The sequence below is a fragment of the Littorina saxatilis genome, unplaced genomic scaffold (genome assembly GCF_037325665.1).
Source record: "Littorina saxatilis isolate snail1 unplaced genomic scaffold, US_GU_Lsax_2.0 scaffold_2427, whole genome shotgun sequence".
NCBI lineage: Eukaryota > Metazoa > Mollusca > Gastropoda > Littorinimorpha > Littorinidae > Littorina > Littorina saxatilis.
The window spans coordinates 1-15829 of NW_027128996.1; the positions used below are offsets into that span (position 1 = coordinate 1).

At 43.2% G+C, this 15829-nt stretch overlaps 1 protein-coding gene across 1 annotated transcript; it reads left to right on the plus strand.

The window, feature by feature from the left end:
- Positions 1-1479: 1479 nt before the first annotated feature.
- LOC138957292 (mothers against decapentaplegic homolog 6-like) lies at positions 1480-12206 on the plus strand (the record flags this gene model as incomplete). The annotated part of the gene is given in 3 exon segments (XM_070328427.1): positions 1480-3158; positions 11105-11179; positions 12132-12206. Coding segments are annotated over 3 exon segments (559 nt in total), but the record flags the coding sequence as incomplete, so codon positions are not given.
- Positions 12207-15829: the final 3623 nt, after the last annotated feature.

The following is a 15829-nucleotide window of genomic DNA, read 5'->3' on the forward strand; positions in this document are numbered from 1 at the left end:
GAGACACACACACACACACACACACACACACACACACACACACACACACACACACACACACACACACACACACACACCACGATTGCCACGAATAGCCGACCATAGATCAGAGCGGCCTTAAATCCCGGCCCCACCAATGATAGGATGGCGATAAGCGGGAGAGGGATTAAGACCGAGGGGAGGCCGAGGGGAGTGGGCCGACATTCGATCTTCTCCCTCTGTCCCTTCTTTTTCACATCTCGCACCAGATCAAGTCCCGACTGGAGAACACAACTAGCTGTGTAGACAGACTCCACATTTTTCACGGGGGCTTGTCAGTGACTGCTTGAGTGGATAAAGGCTCCATTTTTATTTTTTTTAATTTTTTTTAAGCCTGATGCATTAACCTTACTATCAAAACGCACAACTGCTCGTACCTGAGTGTTTTCTTCGATTGTGCGCGTGGTTACATGTTACACGCATACGAACATTATAACACAAAAAGTCTTTTCAAATTAAAACAAAACAAAACACGATTCAAACTAAAATATACACACATTCATATCACAAGCTTGTGTGGATACAAAACTTACACACCACTGTTTCAAAGTTATGTACACTAACTTCGATCATATCCATTGTATTGCGGCAAATGTAACATTTTAAGTTACAGCACAACGCAGTTTATTGCCCGAGTTTGTCGTTTTTGTTCATCCGTCGACTTTTCGTTCTCGTTTCTTTCCTACTCTTTTTCTCTGGCTGTCTCTCTGTTCGGTGTTTTTATTCTTTTCATCGCGGAAAACAGAAAGCGATATTAACTGTGGAATGTTGACGTAGATAGTGTGTGACAGACTGGCCTTTCTTTGCCACACCCCTCACCGACATAGTGGACTCGTCCCGCTGGCGCCGCGAGTACTGTGCCGTCTGCTACAGCAGACAAGCATCCCCTGGCCTGTGCTGGGCCGGCCGGGAAGCCACAGTGCTCATAACAAATATCATCATAACACAAGGTTCACTACCTGTCTCTCCGCTTCAAAAATATGAATATATTTATACCTACCGAATCCGTAGAAAAATTTTGTGTTGCAAAGTTTGGACAGAAGGGTTATAAGGGGGAGTAACTCGATACCTTATTTGCGCAACCATCTTTTAGACACCACGCCGCGCCAAAAAGTCTAGACGCTCACGTGACTGCTGAGGGCCAATGGTGGTGGGAGCTGATGGAACACCGTCAAGATTGGAGCGAATAACCTGTACACCGTGCAGGGGAGGCAGGCTGGTGAAAGGGACTTCAAAATGTTGCGATCGCTGAAGTAAAGGCAGACCTAGATGTTAGTCTCCGTAAAGAATTCGATGAAAAGTGCTGGCTATTGAATCGCCAGACGTTTTTCGTAACAGCGGTCTGTTTGATGGTTAGCCAGACTGTGCGACGGTCCATAAGTACAACCTGTCACCCCTACACAATAATCGCTTCTCACCTGCGGCTCCAGGCTGGCGAGAGAGGGGCAGTGTTTTGAAGTGGGAATTCGCATGCCGCCTGCTCGAAGAAGTGATTTTTAACCTTACGGCCTCTGATCGGAGGTTTTGAGGCGTTTTCTCAGTGTGTGTGTCGGACGGGAACTTTTCTCTGGACCCGAAAACATGGACGGTGCGGCTGTGTGTGGGTAGATTTCAGCCAGATATTCACCTTCTTACGGCATTTGGCTCGGCGAGCAGAGAGCGAGAGGGGGTACACAGGGAAAGAAACCAAGGGATGTTACTCTGTCACCTCACTAGCTCTGTTTGCTGCTGCGTCTAACGCAGAAAGTGTGCTCCCGTGTGAATATTTTCGTCGCTGGTTCCTTTGCTTGTACAAAGCTTGTACACAGATTCGCCGTCAAGTACATCCGCACGCCTTTAAACAAAAAGCTTGCAATAAGTGTGTCGTTCGGAGGCGGCAGCATGAACCTCTTGGACGTGGATTGACACATCGCCTGAAGACAACGAATTGTCGTCTGCTTCGGAACAGATCCATGAAGGAGGGGAGAGGTGCGTTGTGTGTTGTTGTGTCGGTGTGGTAGAACGCCAGGCGCACTGGCTATTGTGTTTCGCTAACCAACCCAGGTCGAGTTTGTCTTTTTCTGTGTCGGTGTGTCTCCGGCCCCCGTCGTCTGCTTGAAGGCTCTGTGTTGTCCTGCTGGGGCCGTGGGGTCACCCTCCGCTCCGTCGCTCTGCCCTCCTCGCCGCTTCCATTTGCGATCCTCCGGGTCATCTTCTGCCCCCATAACCGACCAGTCGGTCTCCCCGATGCCGTCCACAGAACGTACACCGTGTGGCTGAGACAAGGAGGCTATTACAGTAACACACAGTGTGGATTGATCATCGCACTTGTTATACTACCTGGAGTACAATTGTGAAGGAGCTACTGCTGGTGCTACTACACTCCTTGGCTTGATGTTGACGTCCTTCCATCTTTGAGTCTCACCTATTCTCTGTGATTTCCAATTCATTGGGAGGAGGTGTCAAAGCCGCAGAAAGAAAATACCTGGAGAAATCTTTCCGCAAGCTCCGATCTTGGTTCAGAAAAGTGATTGCGTGTATTAGTTGCTCACCCTCTACCATACTCTGTGTGCATGTCCAGACTGAGACATCGCACACACACACCCACCAAACCTTGGACCGTTTTCCCCGAGGGTCCCGCCCGCCTCAGATCATCTCGTCCCCGGACGCCCCGAGTTACAAGCGGCTATGCGGATGCGCATGGCCGCAGAGCGACTGCCCCCGATGCTGCATGTTTCGGTCTAGACGCTCTACTCTCCTGAAGCGCCTTTGGAAGTTCCGGTCGGCGCAGCATGAAAGCCTCGGTGCGCATGAAACGGAGAGCGGCGACGATCTGGAAGCCAAGTCAGTAGCTCACTCCATGCTGAAGCGTCTCAAGGAGTCCCAGCTGGACGTGCTGGTCCACGCCCTGGAGACCAGGGGAGGGGAGACTACCGAGTGCGTCCTGCTGCCCAAAGGGGAGCTAAAGCTGGGCCGCAGGATGGTGGCGCCGCACGTCCTGTGCTGTCAGCTGTTCCGCTGGCCGGGGATGGTCAAGTCGGACACGCAGATGAAGCGATTATCGTGCTGCGCTACGCTGGAGACTGACCCCGCGTACATCTGCTGCAACCCCCATCACTGGAGTCTGCTGCTGGACCCGGGTATGTACACACTACACGCTGCCTTACACACTACACGCTGCCTTACACACTACACGCTGCCTTACACACTACACGCTGCCTTACACACTACACGCTGCCTTACACACTACACGCTGCCTTACACACTACACGCTGTCTTACACTACACGCTGCCTTACACACTACACGCTGCCTTACAGTACGCTGCCTTACACACTACATGCTGCCTTACACACTACACGCTGCGTAGCACATTACGTACTCAAAGTTTCTGTGCGTCTTTATGTCTTGCTCGGGTGGGAATGCACTACATTGCATTCTGTGTTATCTGTTGAGGTATACACATGTACACTATTCACAACACAGTATGACTTGAGTATTAGACCAGTTACACACCACACACTGCATACTGTGCGGTCTCACAAAGTACTTACAGTACACTGCAAACTGCTTAACATGCGCTCTTTGACAAGGTACACACTGCATACCACGCGCTCTTTGACAAGGTACACACTGCATACCACGCGCTCTTTGACAAGGTACATACTACACACTGCATACCACACACTCTTTGACCAGGTACACACTTCACATTGCATACTACACACTGCATACCATGCACTCTTTGACCAGGTACACACTACACACTGCATACCACACACTCTTTGACCAGGTACACACTTCACACTGCATACCACGCGCTCTTATGACCAGGTACACACTGCATACCACACGCTCTTTGACCAGGTACACACTTCACACTGCATATTACTATGCGTTATCTGAACAGGTTCACACACTACACATTACCATGCAGTTTGATCTATCTATCCACATACATACTGTATAAAATGTGTATGTGACTAGATACACACACATGACACATAGTATACTCTGTGTTATTTGAGCAGATACACAGACTTCACATTGCAAACTGATGGCATCTTACCACCACCAGACACACTCATTACACATTACGTACCATTTACCATGCACCCCCCAACTACATACACACTGCACGCTATGTGCTATCTGAACACATACCATGTTCTCTCTGGCCAGGTATGTACTAACTACTAGTACTACTACAGTACATTTCAACAAGGTGGTCATTTTTGGCTCACGTAAGTGTAGCCTATGCGATGCTAACTTTTGTCTGTCTGTGCGTGTGTATGTGTGTGATAGAAACTTTAACATTTGACTGAACACCGAAATACTAATTTTACCTGGTTATTATCCAAGCAACAGCTTCAAAGTATTGAAGCAATGATCAACATTTTGTCGGCAGGTATGTAAGTAAAGTGTGTATCCAAAGAAAACGGGTCGTGGGGGGTTTTTGGGGTGACTGATTTGTGTCGTGTGTGGTATGTAGACCAGGTCAGGGGTCAAGGTTAAGTCAGATCGCGTGAAGGATTGTGGTATAGATCAGTTCTTACCCAGCTGCAGTTCGCCGATTCGGAGAAGACGATTTCACATTGTTCGGTTTCGTAGCCCCAGAAAAATAGATAAAGAAGATACCAAAGGAGATTTCCTACAGGTTGATCTGCACAGCGTGTTTCCAGTGTGTGCGCGAGGAAGCGCTGTCGAAAGCGCAGTGTCGATCTGGCAGTCGTGTCCCCGTAAGTAAGCTACAGACAGACAGATCTAGATCTAGTGTCTCCCACTCTTGCACCGTGTCACCTATGCTTACTGTGTATGTGTGTATGTGTGACGGAGTGAATGAGTTTGTGTTACTGTTTGTCGATTTCTTACGGGAGCCTTGAAGGCTTCGCCTCTTGTTTCCTATCTGTTCAGGTCCATGTACACACTACAGTTTTCAGTATTGCATGCCACCTGTACAGCTGAACATGTACTCTCTCCGTGTTACATTTTACAGGCAGTTGTTCTGTATTAGTACACAGTGCACTTTACTCACTCTTCCAAAACACACATGTATACACTGCGTATTGTGTCATTTCGATCCAGACATGTGCCGGCAGCACAAAGTATGACACACGGTCCATGTGTTTGTACACCCTACGCACTAGGACACACCTCGCGCGTGTTGTCTGTGTGTAGACAACGCTGACTGCACCCATCATGCGTTTTATGTATACGTTAATTGTCCAGTGAGGTATAATGTCCAGACACACTACAATTTGTATACATACATGTAGTCAGTCTAGTTATACATGTAGACAACACATTCTACATTACATCTGCTCAGGTAAATCAAGACTATTCGCTGTCAGCGTTAGTCAAGAAAAATGTAGACTACACATTCTTTACACGACAAATTATCTGCCCGGGTATGTCCATCCAACACACTACACACTATAGTCTGTCTGTAATTGTAAAGTGTAAATCAAATGTCGACGACACATTCTAAAATACATATTATCTGCCCAGGTATGTCTATCCTACACACTACAATTACAAACAAAAACTGTAATCTATCTGTAAATAGAATGTGTAAAACACATTCTAAACGACATATATCTGCTCAGGTATGTCCATCCTACGCACTACACACTGTAGTCTTTTTCAGTTTCTGTAAATCTAATGTCGACAACACATTCTAAAATACATATTATCTGCCCAGGTATGTCCATCCTGTGCACTAGTAACTACACAGTACACACTGTAGTCTGTCTGTAATGTCAAGAACACTTTCTAAAGTGCCTGCCCAGGTATGTACACGCTACATACTACATACCATGATGCTGTTTGCCTGCTACACTTACAGCCAACACACTCCACAGTATCACTCACTGTGTCAGTCCAGGTATGTCAAGGCTACACACAGCGTAGCGTGTAGTCTGTTAGGATATTTGCAGGCGACACGTTCTTCGTAAAACATGATCTGACCAGGTACATACTGCAGGGCATACTGCATACAGCATGTATCTAGGTAGTTTCAGGAAACACATAGTGGCAATGACATACCAGTACCATATTTTTAGTGTAGGTTGTACCATATTTTTACACCCCCGGTATAGGGGTGTGTATAGGTTTCACTCGATGTGTTTGTTTGTTTGTGTGTTTGTGTGTTTGTTTGTGTGTTTGTGTTCGCAAGTAGATCTCAAGAATGAACGGACCAATCGTCACAAAACTTGGTGAACAGGTTCTATACATTCCTGAGACGGTCCTTACAAAAATTGGGACCAGTCAAACACACGGTTAGGGAGTTATTGGTGGATTAAAATTATACAAGGACTTATAGAGGCACACCCCCGTTGGTCAAAGGGAAATAACCATTCTCATTGCCACCAACTGAGAAGGTTATTTCCCTTTGACGGGGGTGTTTTTCCTATAAGAGGAATTTCTTGTTAGTGTAGGTTAGTACCTGTCACATTATCAGTCTGGACAGGTATGTCCCCATTGCGGACTACTTACAACATCATGGCCGAGTGGTAACGCACTTGCGCTCGGAAGCGAGAGGTTGCGAGTTCGACCCTGGGTCAGGGCGTAACCAATTTTCTCCCCCCTTTCCTAACCTAGGTGGTGGGTTCAAGTGCTAGTCTTTCGGATGAGACGAAAAACCGAGGGCCCTTCGTGTATACTACACTACATTGGGGTGTGCACGTTGAAGATCCCACGATTGACAAAAGGGTCTTTCCTGGCAAAATTGTATAGGCATAGATAAAAAATGTCCACCAAAATACCCGTGTGACTTGGAATAATAGGCCGTGAAAAGTAGGATATGCGCCGAAATGGCTGCGATCTGCTGGTCGATGTGAATGCGTGATGTGTAAAAAATTCCATCTCACACGGCATAAATAGATCCCTGCGCCTTGAGTCCGAGTCTGGAGATACGCGCGCGATATAAGACTTCATATAACATAACATCAAGATGAAGTTTGTTGGGTAGAAATATATATATAATATATACGATCTGTCTAGATATGTCCACATTAGACCAAGAACAAATTCAGCCTGTGTCTCGGGTTCCTCTCTGCCAGTACCAACCCTATTTTTTCCTGCAGATCCTAGAAGTAGAACATTTTTTGACTCTAAAAATGAAAATCAATTACATTTAAAAATGACAAAACTTGATAAAGGAGACTGTTCAAGGAAAACTAGGTAAGTACCTCTTAATCTTATTGGACACAGCTTGCACGCGTTTTGGCCAATAAAAAGCTACATGCATAGATCTGTGTAAAAATAAATAATACAATCACTCTAAATTTAATCTTTAAAACATACACCATGACCCTCGTCTCGATTCCCCCCTCTATGTTAAAACATTTAGTCAAAACTTGACTAAATGTAAAAAGAAAACAGTCACGAAACTATCAGCCCTTTGGCGGTTTTTTTACGCCTTATCCGTTATCGGAAACAAACTTCTTTTTTTTTTAGTTTGCCTAACAGAAACAGTAAAAATTTACCACATCCAGGTAAGGCACAAAAAAAAATAGTCTGTTTACAGTAACCCGACCGACCCTATTTTTTTCGCGCGACCCTAGACTTTTTTTTGGCATTTGGGGGAAAAAGAAAAAAAATCTTTTGTTTTTTTTTGCAAAATAACGTAAAAATATGTTTTTTTGGAAGAAAAAAAAATCCCGACCTACCGACCATATTTTTTTGGCCTATGTTACCGTAAACAGACCTTTTTTTTTTGGCCTAACAAACAATTGACCACATGTAGATGTAGTGTTAAGGGTATCCAGGTAAGTACATGTACATTGTCAGTCCAGGTAAGACAGGAGTAGGAGGTATATGTTCACACTACATGTCACATGTTATACAGTACATGTACACATTTGCCTTATTTAAGTTATTTAACTGTCAGTGCCAAGTTCATGCAGATTTATGGCCAGAAACACACTTGATTTCAGGGTGCAATGTCCCAGGGTTTCATTTACTAGTGCGCCCTGCGCCATTGGCGCATTAAATCTGAAAATGTCCCATCACAATTTGCGTCAGTGCGTCAAAGGGCGCATTGAGATTACGTACCACTGCGCCACGTACCACTGCGCCACCAAATGTACACTTTACATCGGATCACACACACACACACACGCACACATACAGAGATAACACGATATAGCGCCTAATTCTCAGATGGCACCATATAATTGCACCATTTTGCATCTTTGGTCAAAACGCGTACAGGCCTCTTTGGCGCTTCTTGCCTTCGTCTATGCCCCATCGGAATTTGGTTGAGGGGGACAAATGTCCCATGGCCTAGCATCCCTTCTGTGTCCCCTTCTGCCCCTCCTTCCCCCTCTCTCTCCCTCTCCCTCTCTCTCTCTCCCCCTCAGCTTTCTCATCAACCGCGGAAGTCAAGTGTCGCCCTCCTTCTCCATCTGGAGGTATCCCTTTCTACCTGCCTCCTTCACTGCCTCTCATTTTCCTTCTGTCCCCCTCCCCCTCCTCGTCATCCCTTTTTACCTGCATCCTCTTCGGCCTCTCCTTCCGTCCCTCCCCGCTTTTCACTTGTCCGTCTCTCTCCCTCTCTCTCTCTTCCACCCTCCCTCTTTCTGAGTTCCTCCCCCCTTTCTCTTCCTCTCTGCCACACATACACACCAGAGATATAAACTATATACCCGGGCAGATATAAACTATATCTCTGTGATACAGACGCAGTACAGTGGAACCTCCACAGATCTTAGAACATCGAGCCTTAAAAAGTTGGGCATTTGATAAAATGGGGGTTTAATTTTCCAAAGGCAGTGATCAGAAAATCTGAGAAAAAAGGTCTTAAAAATGAGGGAGTCTTACATTGAGTTTTTTTTTTTTTTTTTTTTTGGGGGGGGGGGGGGGGGGGAGGTTGCACGGCAACGTCATCACACGCAAAGTCAAATACCCCTTCTAGCCATCCCTTTCTCCATGCCTACTTCACTGCCTCTCACTACCCCTTCAGCTCAGCGGGCCGAGCCAGCTCATTGAGCAATGGCGACCTGGCGGGGCCCTAGTGTTTGTTTATAAAATAAATTGACAGAACCACGCTCTTTCACCTGGTGGTTGTGAGGGCAAGCAGTGTGCATGACAGCTTGCTTTTGCTGCGTTTTGCTATGTATACGCTAATACACTTTTGCAAGGGGGCACGAAAGTGTGCAGAGGTTTCTCTCCTGATTTTGTTCTGATTTCATTCTTGATTTTAGTTTTCTTTTGCCATAGCTTACACAAGAGCTGTTTTGCTATGTATACGCTAATAGTTTTGCAAGGGGGCAAGAAAAGACTGATCATGATGCAGGGACGTAGCACACCTAATAAAAGTGGTAGGGCGGAAAAAAATGGAAGACAAAATGCTGAGACAGCTAAGGAAATATGGGGCTTACACTACCGCCCCCACCCCCCCCTTCCCGTCCCCTTGTAATGGTCTAAAAAAGAAAGAAAACATGATGCGATTTCGTGCCTTCTGAGCTCAGTTCCATCTAATCATCTTTCCATCCTCCACCAAACAACGGGCTGGTGAATGTATCAGTGATTATCAATCGACTTACATTTATATCTAAATTCCGATACGTTGAATGTGATGAGCACTTACTTCAAATGACTTTCGTCTTCATTATTGTCTAGTGTGTTAAAAAGCAAGGATTGACAAACTGGTTTACTTCTAAATAAGCAATTTATTGATCCGTCCAGCCATCAACATTGGCAGCCTGAGTGATGACTGAAAAATAGAGGGATTTGTCAGAATATTTTTAGCGCGTTTTCGATCCATCACAACCAGGATGCACACTTGTGTCCATTGTTCAATTCTCTCTCTACATGTTGTTTCATGTGACACTGTTAACCCCACAAGTTACTGTGTTACTCAATTGTTATGGCGTACTTACGGTTGACACACAATCACTCACCCCTCAGTCTGACCCCAGCTTCACACACAGAATATACAAAACATTTCTTACCTCCATTGTTTCTCATGGGAGCAGACGGACGAAGAAGCAATTTTCACTAAATTGGCGCCAATACTTTTATGGCCTGACGGAACTCGTCACGTGTGACGTTCTCGTCAAAATAAGGTCCTATTCCAGCAGTTGACCAAGACTAACACACACAAAAAAAACCCCAAAAAACCGACCTTATGCCATCGCGTGAATACTACGTGGGGTGTTCTGTTGGTAGATCTCTCTCTCTCTCTCTCTCTCTCTCTCTCTCTCTCTCTCTCTCTCTCTCTCTCTCTCTCTCTCTCTCTTCTCTCTCTCTCTCTCTCTCTCTCTCTCTCTCTCTCTCTTTTTTTTTTTTTTTAAGGAAAAAGTGGTCGGGCGGTCGCCCTACATGCCCTACCGGGTGCTACGTCCCTGTTGACAGATGAAAGTGTTCACAGGTTTCTCTCCTGATTTTGTTCTGATTTCTCACTTGATTTTAGTTTTCTTTTGCTATAGCTTACACAAGGGCTCGGCAAATAGGCGATACTGTTAATTGTTGGAAATGTGGATACTCACTAAAGCTCACCGTTTTGCTATGTATACGCTAATAGTTTTGCAAGGGGACAAGAAAAGCCTGATCATGTTGAAAGTGTTGCACAGATTTCTCTACTGATTTTCTGATTTTTCTCTTGATTTGAGTTTTTTTTGCAACAGTTTACTCTTAGGCTGGGCAAAAAGTCACTTTTACAAAGGGGCAAAAAGGCTGATCCTGTTGAAAATTCGCACACATTTCTTTGCTGGGGTTTGTTCTGATTTCTCTCTTGATTGTCTCCCGGTGTGTTTTCACCATGCAACAGCGTTGATAGTGAATACACTAAGGCCCCCCCAAAATAGGTCTGTTTACGGTAACATAGGCCAAAAAAATAGGGTCGGTAGGTCGGGATTTTTGTTTTTGTTTTGTTTTGTTCAAAAAACCCATATTTTTACGTTATTTTGCAAAAAAAAACAAGATTTTTTTTTTTTTTTTTTTTTCCCCAAATGCCAAAAAAAAGTCTAGAGTCGCGCGAAAAAAATAGGGTCGGTCGGGTTACCGTAAACAGACTTTTTTTTTTTTTTTGCCTAACACAATAATTATTGGTTTTTAATGACATATTTTTGTTGGACTTGCAGAGTTCCCTCCCATCACTGAATTAGACAGTCTGGACTCAGATGGCCTCCCTTTACAACGGGTACAAAAATGTTCAGGTGAGTTCATTTTCCTACTTACTTTTATTATATCTTTGTGAGTGAACATTTTTATTCAACAAAGGTAAACTCAAGATTTGAAATAAGTTTAGGTTTTCAAAGACTAATATCACTGATTGTAACTAATTTGTGTCAGGAAATAAATTCATCGGAAAATTCCGTTTCTACACAGTAAGCACCCAGAACGTTGAATTTTGGCATGTGTCCAAGTGGGGGGATGGGCAGTGATGGCGCTAGTATTTTTTCAAACGTGGTACGCAAACTTTTATAATGCAAACAGTCCAGAAAAAAACGGTCCAGGCTGGTCATTGGAACCAGTAAGAGTCCAACTCAGAGGACTGTTTTTTTGGTTTTACCGGCGAATAAACCCCGGTAGTTGTAAAAATCAACCGGTAGGTCATACCGGCAGCCAATTTTGTTCCGGTATGTTCTCGTTTCAACTGGTAAAATACCGGTAATTGCCGGTTAACGCCAATACTGGAGTGGTTCATCCCATGTTAAGCTAAAAACCAGGCCAGATTTTGGAGGGTCAGCCAAACTGGTTTCACAACTAGAGGTGGTTAAAAAATCAATTTAAATATATAATATCAATTGGGTGGTGTGTTATTCAAGGCCTATGTAGTTGTTTTGTATGTTTAAATAATATCAATTGGGTGGCGTGATAAGGTAATATATTGTACTACGTTGCAAGCCCCTGCCCCTGGAGCAATTTTTTGATTAGTGCTTTTGTGAACAAGAAACAATTAACAAGTGGCTCTATTCCATCTCCCCCCCTATCCCCGTCGCGATATAACCTTCGTGGTTGAAAACGACGTTAAACACAAAATAAAGTAAAGAAAGTAAAGCGTGATATTCAAGGCCTATGTAGTTGTTTTGTATCGTTTAAATATATAATATCAATTGGGTGGCGTGTTATTCAAGGCCTATGTAGTTGTTTTGTATGTTTATGCAGGGGGTCAACTGGTTCAACAGACAGTTTCCACGGAAACGGGATTAACTCCGACACATTATCAACAGTACTCGGATGGTGAGTACTTGGTGTGCGTTTGTGTATGAGAGAGAGAGAGAGTTTGTGTGTGTGTGTCACTGTGTGTGTCACTGTGTGTGTCACTGTGTGCGTAGGTGTGTGCATCCCTTGCAGTTGTAACTTGTACACAGCGGAACCCCTTTTTTCCATTCGCAATATGTATATCTCTACGGGGGTCTTAACATGGAGGTATAATTAGGAAAAAAAAAAAAAAGGTCTGTAACATAGGCCAAAAAAATAGGGTCGGTAGGTCGGGATTTTTTTTATTTTTTATTTATTTTTTTTCCTCCAAAAAAACATATTTTTACGTTATTTTGCAAAAAAAACAAGATTTTTTTTTTTTTTTCCCCAAATGCCAAAATAAAGTCTAGGGTCGCACAAAAAATAGGGTCGGTCGGGTTACCGTAAACAGACCTATTTTTTTTTTTTGGCCTTAACAGACGTTTTCAACAGAGAATCTGGAAAATCAAGGTCTGAATAGAGGGGTGGTCTTAAAACGGTTCTTAATTAATTATAACAAGTCTCGTAAGGCGAAATTACTACATTTAGTCAAGCTGTGGAACTCACAGAATGAAACTGAACGCACTGCATTTTTTTATCAATGACCGTAGTCCGCCGCTCGTACAAAGGGCGGTGAAATTAACGACCCTGCTGTTTAGCGCGGAATTGGTTGCGCTGTGCTGCATAGCACGCTTTTCTGTACCTCTCTTCGTTTGAACTTTCTGAGCGTGTTTTTAATCCAAACATATCATATCTATATGTTTTTGGAATCAGGAACCGACAAGGAAAAAGATGAAATTGTTTTTAAATCGAATTTGGAAATTTTATTTTACTCATAATTTTTATATTTTTAATTTTCAGAGCTTTTTTTTAATCCGAACATAACATATTTATATGTTTTTGGAATCAGAAAATGATGAAGAATAAGATGAACGTAAATTTAGATCGTTTTATAAAAAAATAATTTTAATTACAATTTTCAGATTTTTAATGACCAAAGTCATTAATTAATTTTTAAGCCTCCAAGCTGAAATGCAATACCAAAGTCCGGCCTTCGTCGAAGACTGCTTGTCCAAAATTTCAATCAATTTGATTGAAAAATGAGGGTGTGACAGTGCCGCCTCAACTTTTACAAAAAGCCGGATATGACGTCATCAAAGACATTTATCGAAAAAATGAAAAGAAACGTCCGGGGATATCATACCCAGGAACTCCACTATAAAATTTCGTAAAGATCGGTCCAGTAGTTTACTCTGAATCGCTCTACACACACACACACGCACAGACAGACACACACACACACACACACACACACACACACACACACACACACACACACACACACACACACACACACACACACATACACACATACATACACACACACATACACCACGACCCTCATCTCGATTCCCCCTCTATGTTAAAATATTTAATCAATTGATGTAAAAAGGGGTTTATGTTCCTCTGTACACTTTGATCATGATGCAATTAAAAAATCCTACTTTCATCTCCATCAGCGAGATTCTACGATCAAGAAGTCATGAGAGCGAGAAAAGCTGTAGTCATGACGATGGTTACATTACAGTTCTGAAATTAGCATCTTACGCTCACTTGACATGTAACTCCACCGTCTTGTGTACATCCTCTGCGTCTAGTCTGTCAGTCTCCTTTTCTCCCTTTGTCAGAAACATTTGAAATTTGATCAAGAGTAATGTGACAAACTGTAGCACGAGCAGCCAGCCATATTTGATTTTTTTTTATTTTTTATTTTTTATATTTTTTTTTAGTGAGTATTTCTACGCACCCTCCCAGAGGGGAGGCTCATGGCGTCATGGATTGCATGAGGTGGGCTTGATTGATACAACCCTATTCACATGATTCAGTGCATTTTTATATTTAGTCAAGTTTTGACTAAATATTTTAACGTAGAGGGGGGAATCGAGACGAGGGTCGTGGTGTATGTGTGTGTGTGTGTGTGTGTGTGTGTGTGTCTGTCTGTGTGTGTGTGTAGAGCGATTCAGACTAAACTACTGGACCGATCTTTATGAAATTTGACATGAGAGTTCCTGGGTATGAAATCCCCGAACGTTTTTTTCATTTTTTTGATAAATGTCTTTGATGACGTCATATCCGGCTTTTCGTGAAAGTTGAGGCGGCACTGTCACGCCCTCATTTTTCAACCAAATTGGTTGAAATTTTGGTCAAGTAATCTTCGACGAAGCCCGGGGTTCGGTATTGCATTTCAGCTTGGTGGCTTAAAAATTAATTAATGACTTTGGTCATTAAAAATCTGAAAATTGTAAAAAAAAATAAAAATTTATAAAACGATCCAAATTTACGTTTATCTTATTCTCCATCATTTGCTGATTCCAAAAACATATAAATATGTTATATTCGGATTAAAAACAAGCTCTGAAAATTAAATATATAAAAATTATTATCAAAATTAAATTGTCCAAATCAATTTAAAAAACACTTTCATCTTATTCCTTGTCGGTTCCTGATTCCAAAAACATATAGATATGATATGTTTGGATTAAAAACACGCACAGAAAGTTAAAACAAAGAGAGGTACAGAAAAGCGTGCTATCCTTCTTAGCGCAACTACTACCCCGCTCTTCTTGTCAATTTCACTGCCTTTGCCATGAGCGGTGGACTGACGATGCTACGAGTATACGGTCTTGCTGAAAAATTACATTGCGTTCACTTTCATTCTGTGAGTTCCACAGCTACTTGACTAAATATTGTATTTTCGCCTTACGCGACTTGTTTTGTTTTTTGTTTTGTTTGTTTGCTTAACGCCCAGCCGACCACGAAGGGCCATATCAGGGCGGTGCTGCTTTGACATATATAACGTGCGCCACACACAAGACAGAAGTCGCAGCACAGGCTTCATGTCTCACCCAGTCACATTATTCTGACACCGGACCAACCAGTCCTAGCACTAACCCCATAATGCCAGACGCCAGGCGGAGCAGCCTCTAGATTGCCAATTTTAAAGTCTTAGGTATGACCCGGCCGGGGTTCGAACCCATGACCTCCCGATCACGGGGCGGACGCCTTACCACTAGGCCAACCGTGCCGGTCGATTCAGTGCATGCATTCATGGTGCAAAGAATGACACAAAAAACACCAAGCTGTAGAAGCTGATTCATACATGTATTTAAAAGTAAGCTATAGATTATAATCATGTTGAAAAACAAGGCAGTTATACAATGGAGCCTCCCATTTAAAATATCCAAAAATCTGAGAAAATGAAGTCAAGTTAAAAAGGAGGGAGTGTGAAAAGGGGGGTACATTGACAGAGGTTCTCAACAGACAGTCTGAGAAAACGGTCTTAAAAGGGAGGGAGTCATAAATTGGGGAGTCTGAAAAGGGAGTTCCACTGTATAATACATGTACAAATTCAGACTGTATAATCATGGTAAAAAGCAAACTGCTTATGTCAGAAATCATGTATTCAGAGATTAAAAAGCTAAGCCACATGTATCAAAAAGCAAGGTGTGTATGATGGTGTTTTTTGTGTGAACATTTCACCTGTTTTAAATATCTATGTGACCCTGTCCTGCCCTTGTTGAAATGAGGAGTAGCTTGCAATGCAGATTTGTCTGCCAACGAAC